General features: G+C 38.5%; 1 protein-coding gene across 8 annotated transcripts in view; it reads right to left on the bottom strand.

Moving 5' to 3' along the window:
• Nucleotides 1-19,320, bottom strand: part of LOC116053943 (dmX-like protein 1) — a 59,842-nt gene extending 40,522 nt beyond the window's left edge. For 5 of the 8 annotated variants that reach the window (XM_031305159.2, XM_031305162.2, XM_031305165.2 and 2 more), the window contains exons 1-16: nt 18,964-19,320; nt 16,830-17,069; nt 15,769-15,894; nt 11,341-11,418; nt 10,695-10,773; nt 10,394-10,538; nt 10,018-10,084; nt 9,410-9,594; nt 8,271-8,487; nt 5,615-5,795; nt 4,775-4,951; nt 4,368-4,609; nt 2,675-3,389; nt 1,761-1,882; nt 607-696; nt 82-184 (exon numbers count right to left, since the gene is read on the bottom strand). In XM_031305159.2, coding sequence (XP_031161019.1) covers nt 82-184; nt 607-696; nt 1,761-1,882; nt 2,675-3,389; nt 4,368-4,609; nt 4,775-4,951; nt 5,615-5,795; nt 8,271-8,487; nt 9,410-9,594; nt 10,018-10,084; nt 10,394-10,538; nt 10,695-10,773; nt 11,341-11,418; nt 15,769-15,894; nt 16,830-16,916 — 2,614 coding nt within the window. In that variant the 5' untranslated portion in view covers nt 16,917-17,069; nt 18,964-19,320. The remainder of the gene's footprint in view (nt 1-81; nt 185-606; nt 697-1,760; nt 1,883-2,674; nt 3,390-4,367; nt 4,610-4,774; nt 4,952-5,614; nt 5,796-8,270; nt 8,488-9,409; nt 9,595-10,017; nt 10,085-10,393; nt 10,539-10,694; nt 10,774-11,340; nt 11,419-15,768; nt 15,895-16,829; nt 17,070-18,963) is intronic. The other 3 variants (XM_031305161.2, XM_031305163.2, XM_035991546.1) reach the window with 2 other exon arrangements.
• Nucleotides 19,321-20,969: the final 1,649 nt, after the last annotated feature.

Raw genomic sequence — 20,969 nt, 5'->3', positions numbered from 1 at the left:
TAATATGTTTTAAGGTGGTGCAAATGTTTGGTATTAAACCTTAAAATAGTAAGTATTTAGAAAAGGTAATTTTGTGTAGACCTGTGTGAAGAAAATCTGGAGTTTCCTGTGTGCTTTCTGTTCTCTCACTGCCGAGGATCAGATGCTCCTCAAAAACATGTAGGAGTTGGGTCTGCTTCCCCTGCTGTAGAGAACAACAGCAGATATTATCAAACTACATCAGATATAGACCCTTAACAACATGCTTCATCCACTGTGGAGCAAGTACGCAGACGCACTGACACAAGTTAGTGTTACACAAACACCCATTAATGAAAACTGCAAGTGAGAGAGGGGATGAAAGAAGTTCTGCTCTGCGTCTGTTTTTATCTTGTCATAGCTGAGATCAAGTCTGCGGCAGACTGTTTTATGCTACCAATGGTCTAGCATTAAACTTTGGTTTTTAAATATATTACAGTTTATATATCCTTTATTTCAGGGGAGAGGTTTCTGTTGATATCCTTCTTAGCCAAGATGTTTACGGTGGTATCTCTACGGTTAGACAGACGATGATCAGAAAGAGAGAAAGTAAGGAAAAACACTCAATTTCTCTTTATGTATACTTACAAAGTCAGTAATGGAATCCAACTCTATAATACACCCTGGTTTTGCTGTGGATTGCTGACTGATGATGTTGAACACCTCCCCAACATATTTCTAAAGAGAAACAAACATTAACATTTTCACATTATTTGGGCACTATTATTTATTATATAGTCAGAACATTTGATTAGTGTTGTGATTGTGCTTCAGAAAATGAGAAAAATATGACTTATCTGTGCTGAAGAAAACAATGAGCTGTTTATATGCAATGCAAGATTCCTATTTTTTTTAAATAATAATAAAACATTTTATTTATATAGCGCTTTACATGATACTCAAAGACACTTTACAGTAAAACCAGCACATATAGCACATTAAAAACATATAAGCAATAAAACCAACACATAAAACAAGCATATTAAAAGCAATTAAAAACAATAAAACCAGTAACTATCAGGTGAGAAATTTAAGACTATTGTATGTAGAAAGCTAATCTGAAGAGGTGTGTTTTGAATGTGTCCAGGTCAGTACAGTCAGTAAACCACCATTTATGATCTATAGCCGCTTTCTGACCAAGTAGTTACAGGAACGTAGTTATAGGAACAGTCCACTTCTAAACAGTTCTACTAACTACTCTGCCCCAAAACCGGTTTTTCCATTTGCATTCATACTGGCCAAGTGGCCATAGGAACTGACCTTTTGTTATTATAATCACAGCCATCTAACCACCACTATGCGGAAAAGGGAAAAGACCCTGCCCTAAAGTAGGAGGAACTGTGGCCAGAGGAACTTAATAATCCCCAAATTGGTCCAATCGGAACACGAGAAAAAAAAAGGGTTCTAGGAACGTTATGTTCTAGGAACTGCAAAAATCCCTCTGGTCAGAAAACGGCTTATGTAAATCAATAAAAACTAAATATCAACCTTTACTTCTTGCTGGATTCAACTCTGCTGTATTGGGTTAAAAGGATCACAGCTGTTCTACTTTCTCTCACTTTATTTAACTGTGCAATTTTTCTACCAAGTCATCCAAGGCCGACACTAATGAAATGGCAAGAATGCAAATTAACATCTTATTATCTCACTGATTTTTTAAGGGTCCAAGGGGAAACACTGATGCTGTTATTGGAATGCTCACTATACCCTGCAGAGTTTGAAAATCCTGTACAATGACTTACTGATATCTCAGGATTGGAGAGCTCGCTCAGGAGTTTCTTAGCTTCAATAACAGCCTGATACAGCCTGAGTGAGTGGCCGTCACTTGCCACGAAGCAGGCGCTGGGAGAATTACAGTACACACCTAAAGAGAGAAAGACAGTTTTTCCAAATAAACACAAAAACAACAGACAAAACATATATGTTCTATATACAGAACATTGTGGTACAGTACATTTAACAAAAAAGCAAATCATAGACTCCTCTTATAAATTCATATAGACCAGTGATTCCCAAAGAGGGGTCTGGGGAACCCAAGGGGTCATTGAGGGGGTTCCAGGGGGTCCCCAGCACAAGGGGAATTATTTGTATTATAATAACATAATGACAGAATGTACTGTACAACTGTTTTGGTCATGGGTTTCATACACTTTCTGTTATAAAACATCTAAAAAGGAGAAAATGTATTAGATGGCGGCCCCTGGGACGAAATCTCATCAAATGGGGGTCCGTGGTCTAATTTGTGTTAGTTTAGGGGTCCTTGACGTGAAAAAGTTTGGGAACCACCGATATAGACTATGCACACTTTGGCAACAATTTCTTTTGTGGGATACTATTTGGAAATTCTAACCTTCATGGATTTTATAGAGTTTTAATGAGTCCTTTTCACAGGAAGTATTTATTTATATACAAATGAGCTAAAAATGTACTCAAAAAACTTGGGGGGGGTTATGTCCCAAAGCCAGTCTCATTTGGTCATGTTATTCAAAAAAAGATAACTGCATTTACTTTATATGACTAAACCAACATAACCTAAAAGGAATTCTGGAAATGAAGCTGTGCTGACTAAAATGGCTGATTGCTGAGTACTCTATTATCTGCTGCTTTAACAATCTTCAAACAATAACTATTATACAATAAACAACTATTTTCTCACCTAAACAGCTGCTAGGAATGAGTGTGGGCAGCCAGGCTACATTAGCAAATGCTGACGAATGCAGAGAATTGATTCGGGCTAGCTCGGAGACCCCGCCTGACAAAGACAGTGGGCCGACAGGGTCCACTCTCCATAAAATCAGCTCACTGTAGATCGCATTGGGATCCTGGGAAACTACACCCAGGGACACCCGACTGGACCGTGACCCTCGAGGCAGCGATGTTGGATGAGAGAAACCAGAGTAGGTGTCCGGAGGAGCCAGGATGCTGTCTGCCTCAGGCGTCCTCAGGGCGTTGTGGTGTGAAGTGGTGAGGAGGAGAGGGAGTAATGAGTGACAGGCCAGGTCATTAAGGTGGAAGCGGTGGCCACAGTACCGTGACTTGTGAGAGACGCTGAGCACGGTGGAGAAAGCAGAGTCCTCTGCGAAGCTGACTGCCCACTGGTTCAGGGAGCCATCAGCGTGTTTGGAGATCATAAGGACGTTGGGGGTAAAAATGCTTAGTCGAAGACTACTGCTGGGTAAAGCTTTTCCTTGACCACCGTAGCTTATAAGAGCAGTTTTGGTTTGAGGCAATGTGTTCCCAGGTGGTCGCTGTCGGCCATGTTGGATAGCCAGATCCACGTTCTTGTTGCAGGCATACATAACCACACTGTGGCTCAAGGAGATTGCATCACCTGTAGGGAACGCTACTGGGATACGGGACACAAACGACACCTGAGAGAGAAATGACAAAACAATGAAATCTAAAGCAAATTAAACTTACAGCTCTGAGTTAGTAATAACAAGGGCTCAGTCAATCAAGTAATTCTATTTTAGCTTGAACTAATCATACATTATGAAACAGCTTACGTTACCATGTGAATGTGGAAATGACACTGGTGGCACAGATACTTTTTTTTTTACACGGTTAGCTCAAAACAAATTCTCCTATTCTCTATTCAGAAGTTGAGTGACAACTGACTTTATGAAATTGAGTCACTAAGACAGTGATGGAGACTTGAGGGATAAAGCCTTCATCATTTGCCCTTTCATACATGTAAAAAAATAATAACGTTCAAAAATACTTATGCTAATAATAATACCAGGATCCTGTCTGTTTTATCAAATTAAAGCAGCCAGACCTATCAACCTGAATGTCAATGAAACCTGGGATTCTTTTAGCTGCCTTGGGCCTGCTGACTTACTGCGAGGTTAGTCAGCCTGCTCTCATTATTTCACCACTAATAAAAATGCATCAAGGGACTTCTCAATTTGATTTTAAGTCACACATAATTAGAATTGTCTGAACGGCTGGATGAGAAGCCATTGATATATGAGCTAGACCATTATAGCTGTCAAAATGACTCACAACCTTATTGAGAAGATAAATTAATTCTTTCCTCAAGAAGCGCCTCTTGAAATTGTGAAGACTTACAAGTCGCTTAAAAAGAGAGACCAAAGGAAAGTCTGCTTCGTTAACAGTGTTACTTTTTAAATTATAAAAGTAAAAATAAAATTTCCCAAAGTTTCCCATCATAACACTTTTCTTTACATTTCTTTATCAATCTCTGAAGTGTGACCATACAAATTAGGAAAAAAAAGTGATTATTATTTGTAGACAGACAAAAGACGAGGGATTAAGTTTGTTTATAAAACATCAACATATATTTAATATACATTGTTTTACATAAACCATATCAACAGTGAACGTACCTGAGCTTGTCTGAACATGCCTGGCTGGTATTCATCTAACCAGTCCACATGCCAGACTAACAGAGAGCCGTCCATGGGATGGATACTGAACAACATGTCTGCCCCTTTATTCCACTCCTCTAACAGCTCGTCCACCTGGTGCTTCACTGCTGCCAGAGGAAGCTCCACAGCCTCAGGTACTTGGGAGTTACTTGGCCTGTTACCATTGTCTTCTTCATTAAAGTTATCCTCATCTTCAGGCTCTGGAAGAGAAAGCAAATCATAGTGCCCACATGTAAATTTGGAAGATCAGTATGGAAAACAAAGTATATTCCAATACCTGTCTAGTTTTGACAGTGTTATTCCAGATTTAAAGGCACACCCTTTCAAATAAAGTGTTAACACATAATCCAAATATTGTTCTGTACCTTCATTAGAGCACTCATTCCCTTGCTCCAGGCTGCCTCTAAGCTGCTGCAGGAAGACTTCCATAGCTAAAGTGAAATTAAGCTCTTTGTTGTTGAGCCAGTGGACAGTAAAAGGTCCTCCAGGTTCCTCATCATCCACAGCACTCAGAGAGGAGATGGAGGGCAGCAGAGGAATGTCTGTGTTAAAGACCATAAGTGATAAAGCTGTTACCATGTTTAGAAAAAGAAGGCAAAGAATAACAGAATTTACATCCCATTAGCTTAGGGGCATGCAAGACAAAGATACATCTGCTGGAGCGAATTCACTTTCCTGAATATATGTATGGTTTGAAGTATGCTAAAATATAATTCAAGCATACAAAATCAATTCTACAGCCTCAAGGCTGAAAAAAATATACAAAAGTCTCCCCTGATTCAGGTCAAATTAAACTGCCCCACACACAGGAACAAAATGACAATGCCTACATTTACTCTGAGCAGATCTCATTGAACAGAAAAGCTAACTGGGATGTTAAATAAACAGTGTCAGGCAATCTGCAAAGTTTACACAATTCCGTGCCATAAGAAATACAGAGTTGAAGCCCTCTGACCTCCAGCTGATTTTATTCAAGCAGAGCAAACTATCCATGCAGACTCTCTGGTTTTGGAATAACTAATATGTTGCGATACTGTAGACGTTGTACATTCTTTCCTTCTCTTTAAGAAGTACTTTGTACCATCTCATAGCTCAAAAATTCTTTATTTAAATTAGGATCATTTGTTTGGTGTTCAAAAAGATGCTGTAACGAGGGTCAACAGGATTATCAACTAGTTTCAGAAACGAATGTGTTTGAGTCTAACCGGTGGCAGGGTTGATGCTTGCAGCAATGTGGAAATGGCAGAGAGCGTTGGCATGGGGCATGTTGCTGCTGCTCCTCTTATGATTATAGTGCTGGCTCTGATGGTGAGGCAGGCAGCCAGTCAGAGAGGGCTGGGGCACATCCCGATAAAAGGAGGCGTCCAATGATTCTTGAAGATTCGACTGTGAGGAAAACATTCATTATTCAAGTTAGATTATTAATAAACAAAATGTAATGTCTTGTGACTACTAAGAGTTATTTCATGGTGAAATTCTGATTTACAAAGTGGGATGATGGTGGTAACAGAAATTAAATTAATATCTTATGAATGTAGACTGCCCTGAGTTCATCAATGTGCTTTTTCTATAGCTGACAAATGTATGTACAAATCACAGACAATGAGATCTTGCATGAATCTCCATTTATATACTGTATACACATATATAAGTATAATATAAAGTGGGGCAGGGATGTAAAACACCATGATGTAGTTCCCTGTTCCTCTTTTCAGGCTGACACAGTGATGCATGGTAAACCTGCTTTCGAACAGTTGTTTCATTTGTCTAAAACAGGGCCAGAGCTAGAGCGAAACAGGCAGAATGGAAGAGTGGCTGAGCAAGACAGAGAGGCGTGTAAAGAGAACTGAAATTAAACTTAACTTAATTTGGTACTGAGTTTATATAATTTGGGTTTTTCCTGTTGTTTTGCAGTGCAGAATCTGTAAAGTGTATAGTTCTAGACTTGAGCCTCTGTGAATGCTCACGACAAGGTATTACCCTGTAACAGCAGTCAAGACAAAGCATCTTAAGGTTCACGGAGATAATTTACCAAAATAATGGGTTTGAATTTCCCTGATTTTATGCAGATTCTCTGGTGTAAAATGAGTACTATAACAGAAAAGGCTGCAGGTTCTCCAAGTATTATTGAGATTGGCTCATCACACCCACAAAACAGTCCTTTGTTAAACATTGATAATAAATGTATGTATCAGAGTATGCATGTGCAATACTGATGTGTACAAAGCAGATACAAAACATTTGAATGGTTTATTATCTATGTAGAAAAATGAGATTGTGGTGGAAATCCCATATCACTGTCTCCTCTGGAAATTCTCAGCATCCTTATCGATACAATTTGGACTTAATCATTTTCACTGATTTTGTGAGAAATCTTGTACTGTTCATCCCACCCTGAGGCATCATACTAAAATTGAGTTTAAAATGGGGCTCTCTTGGTATTATCCATCCATTCAGTTTTAGAGGGAGAGTTACCTCAGACAACTGTCTGGATCATCCAGCACAGTATGTTATTTTTAATGAATAATTCCACACATGCACTCTTACAGACTCTCCTCAAGGCACAGTGGAGAAATCTGCATAGCTATTTTTCCTGTAATCTAATGTGCCCTGAGCTCTGTAAGTGCCAGTGAGACCCATAACAATTGAAATGCCCATATCAAAATGGATGCAAGTATTGTATTTGAGGCCCAACTAGACTGTCAGTAACAAAGTAAGTCACTTAAAGCAGAAGACACCACCATTACAGATGTAAGCTAGCAGCAGCTAAAAAAAGAGAGAAAAACAACCATTAAAAATCAAAGCTATAATGTTGAGGTGTAGCACAGATTACAGAAAGGAGGCCAACAGTCTTCACTGATGCTCATATTAAGCCCTACAAAGCTTCCAAAACCACCTTCATGTCTGATAGCCAATTAATTTTCCATTTTAACTCCACTAAGCCTCTGTTTTTGTCTATCTTCTTTCTCAGTCTCCCTTTGCTCTTGTTCCCTCATCTCTGCAGCACCCGATGTCCTACATTAGTACTGGTGAAAATAAGGTAGCCTGGTCAGGGCCAAATGGGGCAAAACAGAGATCATAGCATTTGTGCCATTTATTTTGTCACTATTAGTGAAATTGTGGTGATTCTTTTTGCATTTTGAATCAAATAACTCTTTTGATTCTGACTTCTGTCAAAGTTGTGTTGGTTGTAGCAAGCATTTCTTTGGTTGTTTACCTTTGTCAACATTTGTCAATTTTCACCTAACCATGTGCTGTGCATATATATCTACGAACTGATAATACCAATTAGAAATATTACACATATTATACATCATTATAGTACATATTTTTGAAGTTATATTTTATGTTATTTGAGTTCATGCTCTCTTCTTGGAGAAATGTATCTAGCTGTTATTATATATTTAGTTAGATATACACTCAGTTGCCAGTTTGTTAGGTACACGCACCTATGACAAATGTGGTCTAATACAACAGCCCAGCACAAATTCTACCTTTATAAAAGTTTATAATGTTCATTATTTTCAGTTGATTCAATTTTATGGTCATTTTGGCAGCTACAGTTATAGTGCTGTTGAATTATACTTCGTTATAATAAAGTGTTTCTAATATTTTGTCCAACCCATTTATATTAATAAGATTAATATTAATAGACTAAATATTATAAACACCATTCAGTATAACAACCATAAAGTTAAATCAACACTTCTCTTAAACAGTTGAAACAAAAACTGAATATTAAAACCTTCATAAAAGGAATTTGCTGCAGCACTGTTGTTTTAGACTGCATATGTTTTAGCTAGTTGTACCAAAATAAAGTGGCAACGAAGTGTATTTACTGTATTGTGAGCAAAAACTTACATTTGAGTAGCTTACTTCCTGTGCTGTTCTTCCTTGCGACTTCCCATTGCAGGCGTTTTTCCCAGAAGGACCAGCACACCTGGGTGTGTCACTGTTCTGGCCAGTGTGGTTGTTATGGTAAGTGGACAGGAGGCTGTCACCCGGCAAAAGCGTCTCTGCCCAGAGGCGACACACGCTGTCCTTGCAGCAGGTGAGCAGAACATTACACACTGCACCTCTGTTAGGAGAGAGGATGGAAAGAGAAGGGGGATAAAGGAAGGATAATGGCAAGAATTTAGGATGAAGTCTGGAGGGCACTGAACTTGTCAGTAATGTTTTTATATCTTATGCCAATATTACTATTTAACAGCAGGTCAAAGGAGAAACACCTCTATAGAGATAAATTAAAGTAAAGGTCAAAAAGTGAAGATTAAAAAGAGTAGTAATGACACTGGTCTGGTGACAAATAAATGACAGGATCTAATCCCTTATGATTAAAAAACATGTCACACCAGTTTATTTAAAAGAAAAATTGTTAAGACAATTGGAATATATAAACAGAGCAGGTTGCCAAATGTAGAATAAGAGACAATACTTTATTATTGCAACTGATTATTGTCAGGCCTTCAACATAGCAATACAAACCACTGCAATACTTCCTAAAGCCTAATTTAAAGCAGCAAATATTAAGCTTAGTGAACATTACTTTGTTTTACTGTCTCATTAATTATATCCACTGACAGGTTGAGTAGAGTAACTCTTCCTAGTCATTTCCAAAGTAATACTGCTGTATGCTAAATCTGCTGTGAACTTTGTCACATTTCAGTCAGAGAAGTATTAGGAATGCTGTAACAAAGGCAAAGCAGGGCGGACCTGGGAGTATAGTGTAAGACTGTAATACTGCACAGTGGCGGACCTATTTTGAATTGGCTCCTTATAAGACTTCCTTCCTTTTCATTCAGCCCATAAAATACTGTATATTATGTTGCTAAATAAACAGAAAGTATAACAGGTCATGCCATTATTATGCAATTGTTAACTTGTGGTTTTCTTTTTGTTCTCATTTGTGTCAGCTTAGGCCAAAATGAACCAGAAAGATACTAATTGAATCATGGCTGCAGAGAGTGGGCTGTAAAATGTTGCCTTGACAGTGACCATACCGTGGCATGTACTTGCTGGTCTTCCTCCAAGAGAAACCAGTTACAGAACGGGGATGAGCCAGGTATACAAATGAAAAGGCCAGCTCTCCCTGGAAACTGACACTGGGTTCTGGAGGTGTGAAGAGTTTGGAAACACCTGACTTCCACTTACTAGTGCTGTACCAGACCTTTACTAGGCAGTCATCCTGAAGAGGAGAGAATTAACAGGGATACAATTGATACCATGCTGTTGAATGTGCTATTACAAGTTAAAGCCAGTAGGGTTGTAGGCCTTATCTTAAAAAAACAAAAACAAAAAAAACCCCATAGCCAGTACTGGTCAGTTCACCTCCTGTGCACTGCGGAGGTGCCCTTGAGCAAGGCGCCAAACCCCCAACTGCTTGTGGCGCCTGTCCATGGGCAGCCTCCTCAGTTGGACGTCTCTACATTTAATGCATGTGTATACAGTAGGTCCTGTTTGCATGTGTGTGTATTTCAGGCCTGTATGTGCGTGTAATGTGTATTAACAGAGTGAACAATTTATCTTTTCTTATCAATAAAAATATACAATGCAAACATGACTTGTGCACACTAATTTGTATCCAAATCCTGGTAAAAGCTCAACTTACCTGTCCAGCAGTAGCAAAGAATTCCCCATCAGGAGAGAACTTCATTAAACTGACTGGAGAGGCCGTCCTTCAGCAAAAAAACAATAACTCAATGCTCAAAAGGTCTATATTTTCAAGATATAAAATAGATAGCAAGTAATGGCTAGCAAGTAATGGCATCTGAAATTAAATAATTACAAAACAAGTAAATTCAAAGTTAGATGTACTGTAGTATTGGAATATCAAAAAATATTACAAAACAACAATCTATATGAGTGGGTTTTTCTAAATTGCCTATTTTACTTGTTTTTAACTCCATTCCCTTTAAAAAAATAAAGTCACCACCTTAAAAAGGTAGGCTGCATCATGTGAAGATATTGTATTTCTCAGTTCTTACTTGCTTTGCCAGATACAGCTCCAGGCAGAATGAGAGTCTCTTATGGTCATCTCTGTCTGCTTTTCCACTTCTTCAGCTTCATCTTTCACTCCATCAACATTAGACCACAACTGGAGGCTACTAGAGCCTGTTAACAAAGTGCTGCCTGAATAAACAAAAACATATCCACACTGTCAGGTCCAACATGTCTTGTATCATATAATCTGTTTTAAAAAAAATGCAGGAAGGCATATATACTGCAGGAGCGTGTGTATATTGGTATTTTCATATCACTTTAAGTGGGCACTGTGTATCAAAGTACCTGTGGGGTGCCAGGCCAGGTTCCGTACCATAGACTTTAATACAAATTGACCAGTCTTTTGCCATTGGCAGTTCAACTTCTGTAAAAAATTTAAAAGCAAATACATTTAAAAAACAATATTGTTAGAAATTGGACAGATTATGAAAAAATATATTTTCTTTTGTCCCTTATACATTAGTAGTTATAACTGCATAACAATAACTAACAGTGAAGTTGCTTTCATGTGGGCCACATGTGATCAGGGCACATGGACAGCAGCTCTAATACCAGGGAACTTCTGCATTGAAAGAGGTTCTGGGTTGTTTTTAATCTTTCCATTCCTTATGATTCCTTCTTTGACTTCTCTAACAACAGAAGGCTGTACAACACTGACATAACAAACCTAGGACTTCTGCACAGACTATAGAACAGGAATAAACAGTAAACACGACAATGACTGCAAAACTTTCTACAATATTTCAGTAAGAATGCGCATGTGTTTGAAATATACGTTTTTCCCTGGCGACTTTCTGATGGGTTTAAAAGAACAATATTCTACTCTATTTCAAATATCAAGAGAGCGTCGCCTGAATGAGGAAGGTCTCGTTTTTCAGGAGGATCTGAATATATGCATGACTGTGACTGGAAGACAATGTAGGCTACTCACAGTCAGTGATGTGTCTTTTTGATCTGGGTGCTGAACAGGCTCAAAGACACACACAATGCTTCCATAGGAAGCTGCAATCTGTCAGCAGAAAAAAAAGGCATGTTAAATATTAAGACATGTTTTCTGATACAGATTTAAAAGGTTTAACTGAAAACATATTTGCAAGCATCATATATTATTCCACATATTATATTCCAATTTAAGTTAAAAAATTATCAAATTATTGTTGTAAATTACAATTAAACATTTGAAAGACACATTTCATTGCAAAAGTATCAATGGTATGTTTATGTAATAGACTTTATATTTTTGAAATACTACTAATTCATATTTTTGACAATTTAGACAGTAGGTCTTATGAGTGTAGATCTTTATTCAAGATCCTAATTGGGAGCAGCAAACTAAAACAATATGTAGCTTACTATACAAACAATGACATGTCTCAATAGTAAATTAGTATAGTCCCTTGACAACAAAGCAAAAATACCTTGAGGATATAAACAACCCAGTGTTAAGTCAAGATTGTCTACATGCTAAAGTGCTTTCCATGGGAGTCACAGTCAATGTTTAACAGACTGAATGTGGGAAATGTCAGTGGCAGTGCCCACAAATAACTAGCTTAATAAGGTCTGGGTCTTAGATAATACAAGCTGTGTCTCTATTGGGGTAAATAATGTGCAGACTGTCACAGAATGAATACCGTGAAGGAGTGAGTCACACACTCACTCGTGCAAATGTGCATATATTAATTGACACAGGCACACACACACACACACACCATCACATGCACAAAGCACAGTCTCATAAAATCTTGCGAGACAGATGATGGCTCATGGCATGATCATACATAAGGAAAATATATCCTTTTTTAGGACACAGATCATGTTTAATCAAATTCCAGTGGAGAGCAAAATGTAACCCATCTAGGATGTAAAAGAATGATATACTGTAGCTCTAGTCCAAGGAATAAAGTAGTCAAGTCAGCATAGTTCTGTTATGCATTACAAATAAAAAGGGCCCTACTGTAACGATCTAAGCGCACGGCAGGAAGCGCCTGGCACAGGTACGTTTAGGGAGTGTATGAATCCTTTGCTAGTTTAACGGCGGAAAAAACAGTCAGTGTGGCAGGTTCAAAAGGGTTGTACTTAGTGTCTTAATTAATCACAGGTGTGTTTTGGGCGTAACATGCAATAAACCAATCAGAGCGTCATCTCCCATTCTCCCATTTAAAAGCCAGGCGCATTTGTACCTTGGGGCATTGCTATTATGATTGAGGATTTACTAAGCAGGAAGGAGAGATTTTCAGGAGAAGAAACTGATCTGCTCGGGCGTGAAGTGAAAGAGCCTGAGCAGATCTTAAAATAATACTATTTCACATTGTAATAGTTTTATTTTTTTTATCTTTTGCATGTTTGTGTGCTGCTGCGCGTCCCTGTGTGTATGTAACAAGCATAGTCTGCGCATGCTGTGCACGAGCCTAGGCGCATTTTACTAATGCACGGTTAAAATAACAGTGAAATGCTGCGTTATTGACTTTAGACCAGGTTTTTGTTGGTGAACGGCGCGATCACTTTCCACTGCCTCAAGATAGCAATACGCCAAGAATGCACCTGAACACACCTCCCTGTAAGACCAGCACGCCCATGGGCGCACAGATGGGCGCAGGTGCATTTGCTATTTAAACGATGTGGGCGCTTGATGGGAAATTGATTACTGCGTGGGTCTTAAACTAGCAAAGTCACTTGCATCGGGCTTTGCACTGCGCCAGGTGCAAGATAGGGCCCTAAGTCATTTTTTGTGGTTATAATTGTGACTATTCTTTGGTCTGATTTTCATAAAACCCCAACTGAGATGTTGTGTACTGTATGCAACAATATTACACTGTCTTAAAGCTCCAGCAAACCTGTTTTAACTTAACCAGCTAATTACACTTTCAATATAATGATTTTGGAAAATACACGTTTCATTGCAAAGGGTCATAAATGCTTTCAAAATACATCTGAAGTGCTACCACAGTGTGAGCACAGGGGATGTGTACTCAACAATGATGTGTAAACTACTAGCATTGGAAATATCACCGCATGGAGAAATACCAACTGAGCTTGCTTGAAACAGATGCTAGACCATGCTTGAGACATGTGAGGATCACATGAGGAGAGTGGTGAAGGATTGGGTGAGCAATCTTTACTCTCATTTGAATTAAATCAGGCCTGTCTACTGTTTTAATAAGGCTACCACCACTCCTAATTAAAAAATAAACCTAAATTACAGTGATGGGCTGGCAATGATGACTTCTGCCTTTTATATCTTTATGGAGTAATGTGTCAAATGTTTGCAGATGTAACAATCCTGGAATTATCCCCATTTATTTGACTTGCCGCATTGTTACTCAGTAACTAAGACGAATCGTGAATACTGTGACTGTAGTTAGGACGGGTTGCTTAAGGCTTCCACTGAAAAAAAACAGCAGTGAGTAAGTATGTGATTTGGACATACATTTCTTCTTGTAATCACTGCCACCGATATTAAAACAATGCAAGCTAGATAGTATTATTATAAACGAAGCCTGTGGAGATTTAGCGCACACATTGTACAGATTCAGATCTGACCTTTAGCAGCTTTGCAGTTTTTATAGCATCACTCTATGGGGAAAGTTCCAAAACAGAAGAAACTACTCAAAGAACCTAAACCAGCTTGAATTGGGACTAATAGCCGGTCAACTAGTGTCAGCAAGTGTTGTGTTGAATCTCGGCCAAGTTTTTTAGTGTTCACATCAGTTTTTTAGCAGCGAATTCCACACTTTAACACGCCTTAATCAAATATACAGTAGGCTATAATTCTTCATTCTTGCTCCTAAATATTGCTGAGCGATATGGAGAAAATCAAATACCACAATATTTTTGACCAAATAAATCAGAATTAGAAAAGGATTTATGTAAGTAACACTTACAATGAATTTGCCTTGGTGGTTGGTGCGTACATAAACAAACATATTAAACATTAATATATATACACAATATCTATATTGTGACGATATTGTAGGGTTGACTATTGGTGCTTTCACAAAATATTTACACAATGAGATTTTTGATAAATGATCATCAGTAATGTGGAAATAATGACTAAGTGGGTAAAGGCGAATAATACAACTGCGAGAACAGTCTGGTAAGTTCAGGAAATTACATAACTTTACTGTAATGCAGCTGTTAAAACCCTTAGGTCATATTACGATATCCAAAATCTAAGATGATATCTAGTCTCATATCATGATATCGATATAATAGCGATATATTGCCCAGCTCTACTCCTAAATACTTTCTGCAACTTGGACTAACCCCAACACCACAGTCCTTCACAAAGTCTACCTGAAAATCCGCCAAGACAAGTCAAATCTGATCCAGTTCTACATTTAGACTATTCCTGTAGCAAACTGAAAGTGTACACACAAGCAATTATCTTGATGTCTCTCTGTGCCACAGAGAGAATATAAGAAACATCAAAAAGACTACATAAAGCAATCAATTTTTGCGGATCTGTCCCAGATATAAATTACAAAAAACATCACAACCGATCTTTTGTTTGTGGCAACACTTAACCCCATTTTGGAGTCCCTAAAGGGATTATGTGTGGCATTACATCGGTGAAGGTGCCTGTTGTACCACTACCTGCCTTTACTGGGTGATTTTTCTCTCACTAGGAGTTGATGATAGGAAGCTCAAGTTCATGAAAACAGACTTTGATGTTGCCAACAAATCTCTTCACTGAAAACATAGGCTGCAAACACTTAATACGAGAGTTGCCACTAATGTGCCTTGCAAAACAGTTACATTAATCTATAACAAAATCTGAGCACAACAGAGTCCTGGACATTTTAGCAAAATTGGACTGAGCTTGCCTACCACACATTCCACCAACCCTGATTGTATGGTCATTAAAACAAAGCGAAGCAAAAGGAAGCAGAACTGTACGTCACGGTGCTGTGCAAAACATCTTTTTTTTTATTGATCCCCCATTATGCAGTTTGATCTCTGTCAAAATCAATGGATGGCAGTAAGGGTTGGGTATAAATATGGTGCATTATTATTGTATTACGCACATCCTTCATTGTCTGTATATGGTGGCAAAATTTTCTGTAGCAAATCCTTTATCTTCCATTGAGATACAATACAATAATTACCTCCAATTCTTTTTTTTTTTTTTTTTGAAGATAAAGAAAACAACAATGCCCATCAAGTTATTTTCATTTAAATAAGCATTCCTGTGACTATCAGCACACTATGAATACATTTAATTAACATTTAAAAAATAAATATTCATTTAAACTGAAATGTTTGTGCTCAACAAAATGGTATGGTATTACAGAAACATCGCGGTTTGCACATCAGCCTGAGAACCCAACATGACACAACACTACTCCATTATTCTTACCTGTCCACCCTGCAGTGAGCAGTCGACACAGCCGACCTGGATGTTGCCATGTTTGGCCCCTGGGATGATCTGCAGTCGCTCAAAGTTACTGCCCAAAATCACCACATCACAACCTGACGCATAGGCCTATCAAGAGACAAGGAGACAGCAAAGGGGGAAAGAGATGAAGATGAAACTCCGATCCACCCAGAGAGTACCACTGTGTCAAATGATGGTCAGTTGCCACCATATGACAGCAGTGGAGAACAGGCAGATTTTCAATTCAATTCAATTCAACGCTCTCTTTCTGTGGCTCGCAGGAGGAGATCTTCACATGAGCCCCGATTTACTGACTCTGCCTCCTTCACAAGAGGACAGACAAACAGAAATAGGTCTCCTATTGATCCATTCTCTAAATAGCATCGCAGTCGTGAGTCACAGAGTGCAAAAGCAGTCAGAGGTACTGACATATTTCTGACAGTCCTAAAACCTTCAGTAAACAAGGACTTCCTGCAGTAGAGGGAAGTGCTTTTGCACTATTAAGCATGACCTAAATTATGTAACACAAGGACATAGGCTACATTCTAATGCAATTTGAAAAAAACTATAAAAATAAGCATTTGTTCAAGCTAACACAGCCCTATCTGTTAGATTGATTAAGTAAGTAAGTAACACATCACATGAATGGTGTTTTGTCTACAGGGTTTTCTGCAGTGTTTTATAGTGGAGGTGCACCACCTACCCTGAAACAAAGCAAATTCTTTACAATACTTATTTCTTTAGGCAAGGTAAGGATGACGACTCTGACTTCCTTCTTAGGCTACATCCACACTACTACGTTGCGTTTTTAAACAAAAACGCATTTGTGTGGATGTAGCCTTAGTCCATGTGGTAGCACTACCCTTAGCAAAGCCTATTTGGCATCAGTGCTTTTTACAATCTGTACTTTTGCTCCGCTTACTACATTCAAAACAATTCAATTAACAAGTATCTGTTCTGACACATCAGTTTGGCCACCCCCTAAGAATTGGAGCTCCTAAATGGCTCGAAGGGAAATATTTCCAGAGCTTGAAATATCTTACCGTGAATGGCACATCGTTGACGCTCCCTACAGAGAAACAATTGTCTCCAGGGTTGACAGCCCCCGTGAGGACCTGATGGAGATTCATGACTCTTGTTTATAGTCGCCTTGTGCTCTGTCCTCCTCTCTCCTTTCTCACAACACCCACCCACTCCAGGTGAGATTCATGGGAAACCATGGGAAGGATGTGTTCATCTTTGTCTGTGGCCTGTAATTTCACTTCAGTGTCTCTACAGGCTTACTGTTGGGAAGAGAGGAGGAGAGAGATAAAAACACAAGACAGAGAATGTTTTGGCTTAGGCTAAATGGTAAATGGACTGCATTTATATAGTGCATTTCTAGCTTCCCAGACAAAGCTCTTCACAATTTTCCTCATTCACCCATTCACAAACACATTCATACACCGATGCTGCCATGCAAGGTGCTGGCCTGTCAATCGGGAGCAACATGGGGATTAGTGTCTTGCTCAAGTACACTTTGACATGTGGAGCCAGAGATGGAATGGCTAACCTCGTGATTAAAAGGACAAGTCCCTCTACCTCCTGAGCCACAGCTGCCATAGTAAAGCCTAGGGCAATTTGATTTAACATAATGCACATGTTATATTATCAAGAAGGAAACATGCTGTCTGTGAATTGTTTCTGTTGCACCATATTTTGCTTACAGAGCAAAGTGTTCTCAAACCTTCCTGCACACTAGTCCAAAACTGCATGGAATCTCACAATGGGAGCTTTGGCATGAAAGCTCATTTGATCCTGGTGGCCTATCCTAAAATCCATGCCACTTAGTGTGTTGTTGGGTGTTTGTAAATTATAGAGTGTGGTCTAGACCTCCGCTATCTGTAAAGTGTCCTGAAATAACTCTGGTCATGATTTGACACTATAAATAAAATTGAATTGTATTGTGTCAGCTGGTTATCATGAAAAGTTATTTCACTGCCAAACAAATGTAGTCAGCTTGATTATTGCCAAACTAATTAGCATGTGTATAGGTATTTGAATTACCATCAGGGGTACATATAGGGGAGGGCTTTTAGGGAGCCTATAAAATATGACCTTGGACAAGCAAGGTGATGCTGTAGTAGCTGATGACATACAAGTCCAGTGGTCCAGTGTCACATAATCTATGGGAAGCACGAATTTCTAGCAGTGTGGCATCAGCTTCTGTGTACTGCCCAGGTAGAAATTGTCATGTGTATTTAATAAAGAGGCAACTGTATGACTGCCATTGCAGGATAAATCTAGTTAAGCCATATATAGGATTTTAGATTTATTCTGAAAGTGTATAAATTATAAAGGCATTGTATTACAATTTCTACAAAAGGTACTTAAGTGATAGAAGTAAGGTGAATTATTGGGTGGGTAACATAACACCAGCACTGACCGTGTAGGCCAATGTACAATATTCCACCTCTGTATGCTGGCAGTGGCAGCAAAGCAAGTCCAATAAAGAATAGAATAGAATAGAATAAAAAGGCCATTATTAAAAGGGTGGAGAGCAGGTGTCAGTGGGCCAAGCAGGTCACCACAATGAAGGCTACACCTTACTTCAGCACTGCAAGCCATATTAATCTCCTTTGTGTTACAACTTGTTTTACAGTGTTTGTCCACTAAACTTTGTTGCAGGAACAAGTAAGGACAATTGAGTAAAGTAACATTCACAGAATAAATTAATCCATATCACTTATCTAAAAGCTTTACTGATATACAGTAACGTTATCTCACTTTTTGGGGTATCTACATCACTTGTCATTTTAACCTTACACCACAAAATAATGTATTTTTAGTAAGTGGGCAACAAGTACTTGAATGTCAAAGTTTGGTCTACAACATTAATACAAAGTGCAGCAGCAACGTTGGGATATTTTATAACTAGAGACAATGTGAGTTATGTTCCCTATGCTGTGGCAACTCACGTGATAGGGTTAGCAAATGACACATCTGACTAGCACTGCGTCACATGAATACATAAAACATAAAAGTGTCTGTCTCACTGATTTTAAGCGAAAACTCCATGTCAGCTCTCTGTTTACAAGTCGTCGAATCATGAAGCTAACTTAGCTGTCAAGTTTAGCTAGCCATCTGCAGTTAGTAACATAACGTTAAACACCGTAACACAACCAGTGTTAGACTTACCTTGTGCTGCTACTTTCTAATATGTCCTGTAGATACAACGATAACAGGTATCCTTTTCAGCTGCTCTCTTTGATGAACGTTAATGTTAAATTATTAGGTCTCCTCAGTTAGCTGGCGTTTACGCGTACTAGCTTGTTAAGCTCTCTTTTAGCGAGCTCGAGCTAGAAAGCTAGCTGTAGGTCACTTCTGGCACACATTTAGTGTCTGTCAATATCTGCTTGCCAAGACGAGTAGCTTTTTAATTACTTCTCAAAATGCTAACCATAAGAAGAAGCCAACCTCTCCGCAAGGTTAGTAGATAAAACGCTTCCAAGGAGGAAGCTTTTCCTTATGTTGAAGATGTGTCATGATGACTGTTTCGCTGCAATGCATTATGGTCCTTGTAGTTGCTTTTTGACAGATAAAATAATCCCACAACAGGGACATTTGCAGTGTTATAGCAGCAAAGGGGATAGAGCAAAAACAAGAGGCATCAGTAAAGAATGCAAGATATAATATTAAATATGTAAACTATAAAAAAAGAATAGAAAAACAGTACACATTAAAAAAGCAAGTGACAGTGAAAAAAGCAGTACAGACAAACTATACTAAGTTGGCTAAACAGACTGAAAGGTTGAATACAAAGTATTCACAGTATTGCATGGATAAAATATCAATAATGATATTACACAGATAAGTAAACCTTGATATTGCACATGAGTGAGTTGTCAGTTTTGGTATCTACATGTTTTGCTATGACAGCAGCGCAAGATCAGCATAGCAGACACCTGCCTACAGTAGCCCATTTGTTTTGTTGTTATTATTTTCACCTTTTGTAATAGAAGATTGTGGTTGTACTAGTTTGTAGTGAACACCTCCCCAGGTGTGGCTTTGTTTACACTATGTGAATGAGGACATGTCCTAATGCTCAACTGAAAAACCTTGCTCAGAACATTTTAAATGTCAAAATGTGTAGAAGTATACATTACAGACTACTTTAACAGTGCCCCTAAAGTGGTGAAAGTAGCTTTTACTTTAACAACTTCATTTTGCAACAATATTTAACCCATCCACAGTGTCAAAATAAGCCATCAGCATCTGTGAACCAAGCAAGCTCAGATCTGTGGAGACACACAAACTAACCACACAACCATCAGTGATAGTTTATTAGTGACACACCCTCAGGCACACTGTGCATCACCACAGTCAGGTTTAAATTCAAAGTATATCAATGTGTTTACTGTCTAGTTTTTAACTGTAAACTAAACATCACTCTCATAGCTGCAACCATGCTGTGTGACTCACTATTTAAATCTGATTATTTGCTTGATTGTTGAATATTGTTTATATACTACTACTACTACTACTACTACTACTACTAATAATAATAATAATAATAATGTTTGTTTATTGTTCAATATATTGAAGTATTTTTTTATGTGCACTATCGTCTGTCCTTTGTATGTGCCAATATTGTAGGCTAGCTGTGTCAGTCATTCTCTCTTAATTACTTGTCGAGGGCCAACAAATATTGGTCACTGCTGGACCAAGGCCAAAATATATAACTTTCACCTTCTAACTTTCTAGTGCTCTTAAGTTATATTCCACAATGTTTGGTCATCGGATGTAAGTTGAATCTAAAAAGTAGATTTTATTCCCTATTCGTGTCTGAGATGAGGGACAGAGGTGTGTGAAGTCCTCGCATTTTGCCTAAACAACCACAGGGTGTCTCTCATGTTCAAAACACAGGAGCTGGTGTTCTTTTTTTGCGGTGTTTATGACCATATTTATCTTTTTCCTACATAGCATACAAGCATGTATAAATATTTTACATTATTATTACTTTGGTCAAGAATGACATGGTGGCTCTAAGTCTTGCAAATATGGTACACAGAATTAATAAGATGCCACAGCCTACCTGAGCATTGTTTCTGACCATGTCCATCCCTTTATGACCACCATGTACCCATCCTGTGATGGCTACTTCCAGCAGGCTAATGCACCATGTCACAAAGCTCGAATCATTT

The sequence above is a fragment of the Sander lucioperca genome, chromosome 2, assembly GCF_008315115.2.
Source record: "Sander lucioperca isolate FBNREF2018 chromosome 2, SLUC_FBN_1.2, whole genome shotgun sequence".
Taxonomy (NCBI): domain Eukaryota; kingdom Metazoa; phylum Chordata; class Actinopteri; order Perciformes; family Percidae; genus Sander; species Sander lucioperca.
Note: the sequence above shows the minus strand (reverse complement) of the source record. Positions and strands in the feature narration are given on the sequence as shown.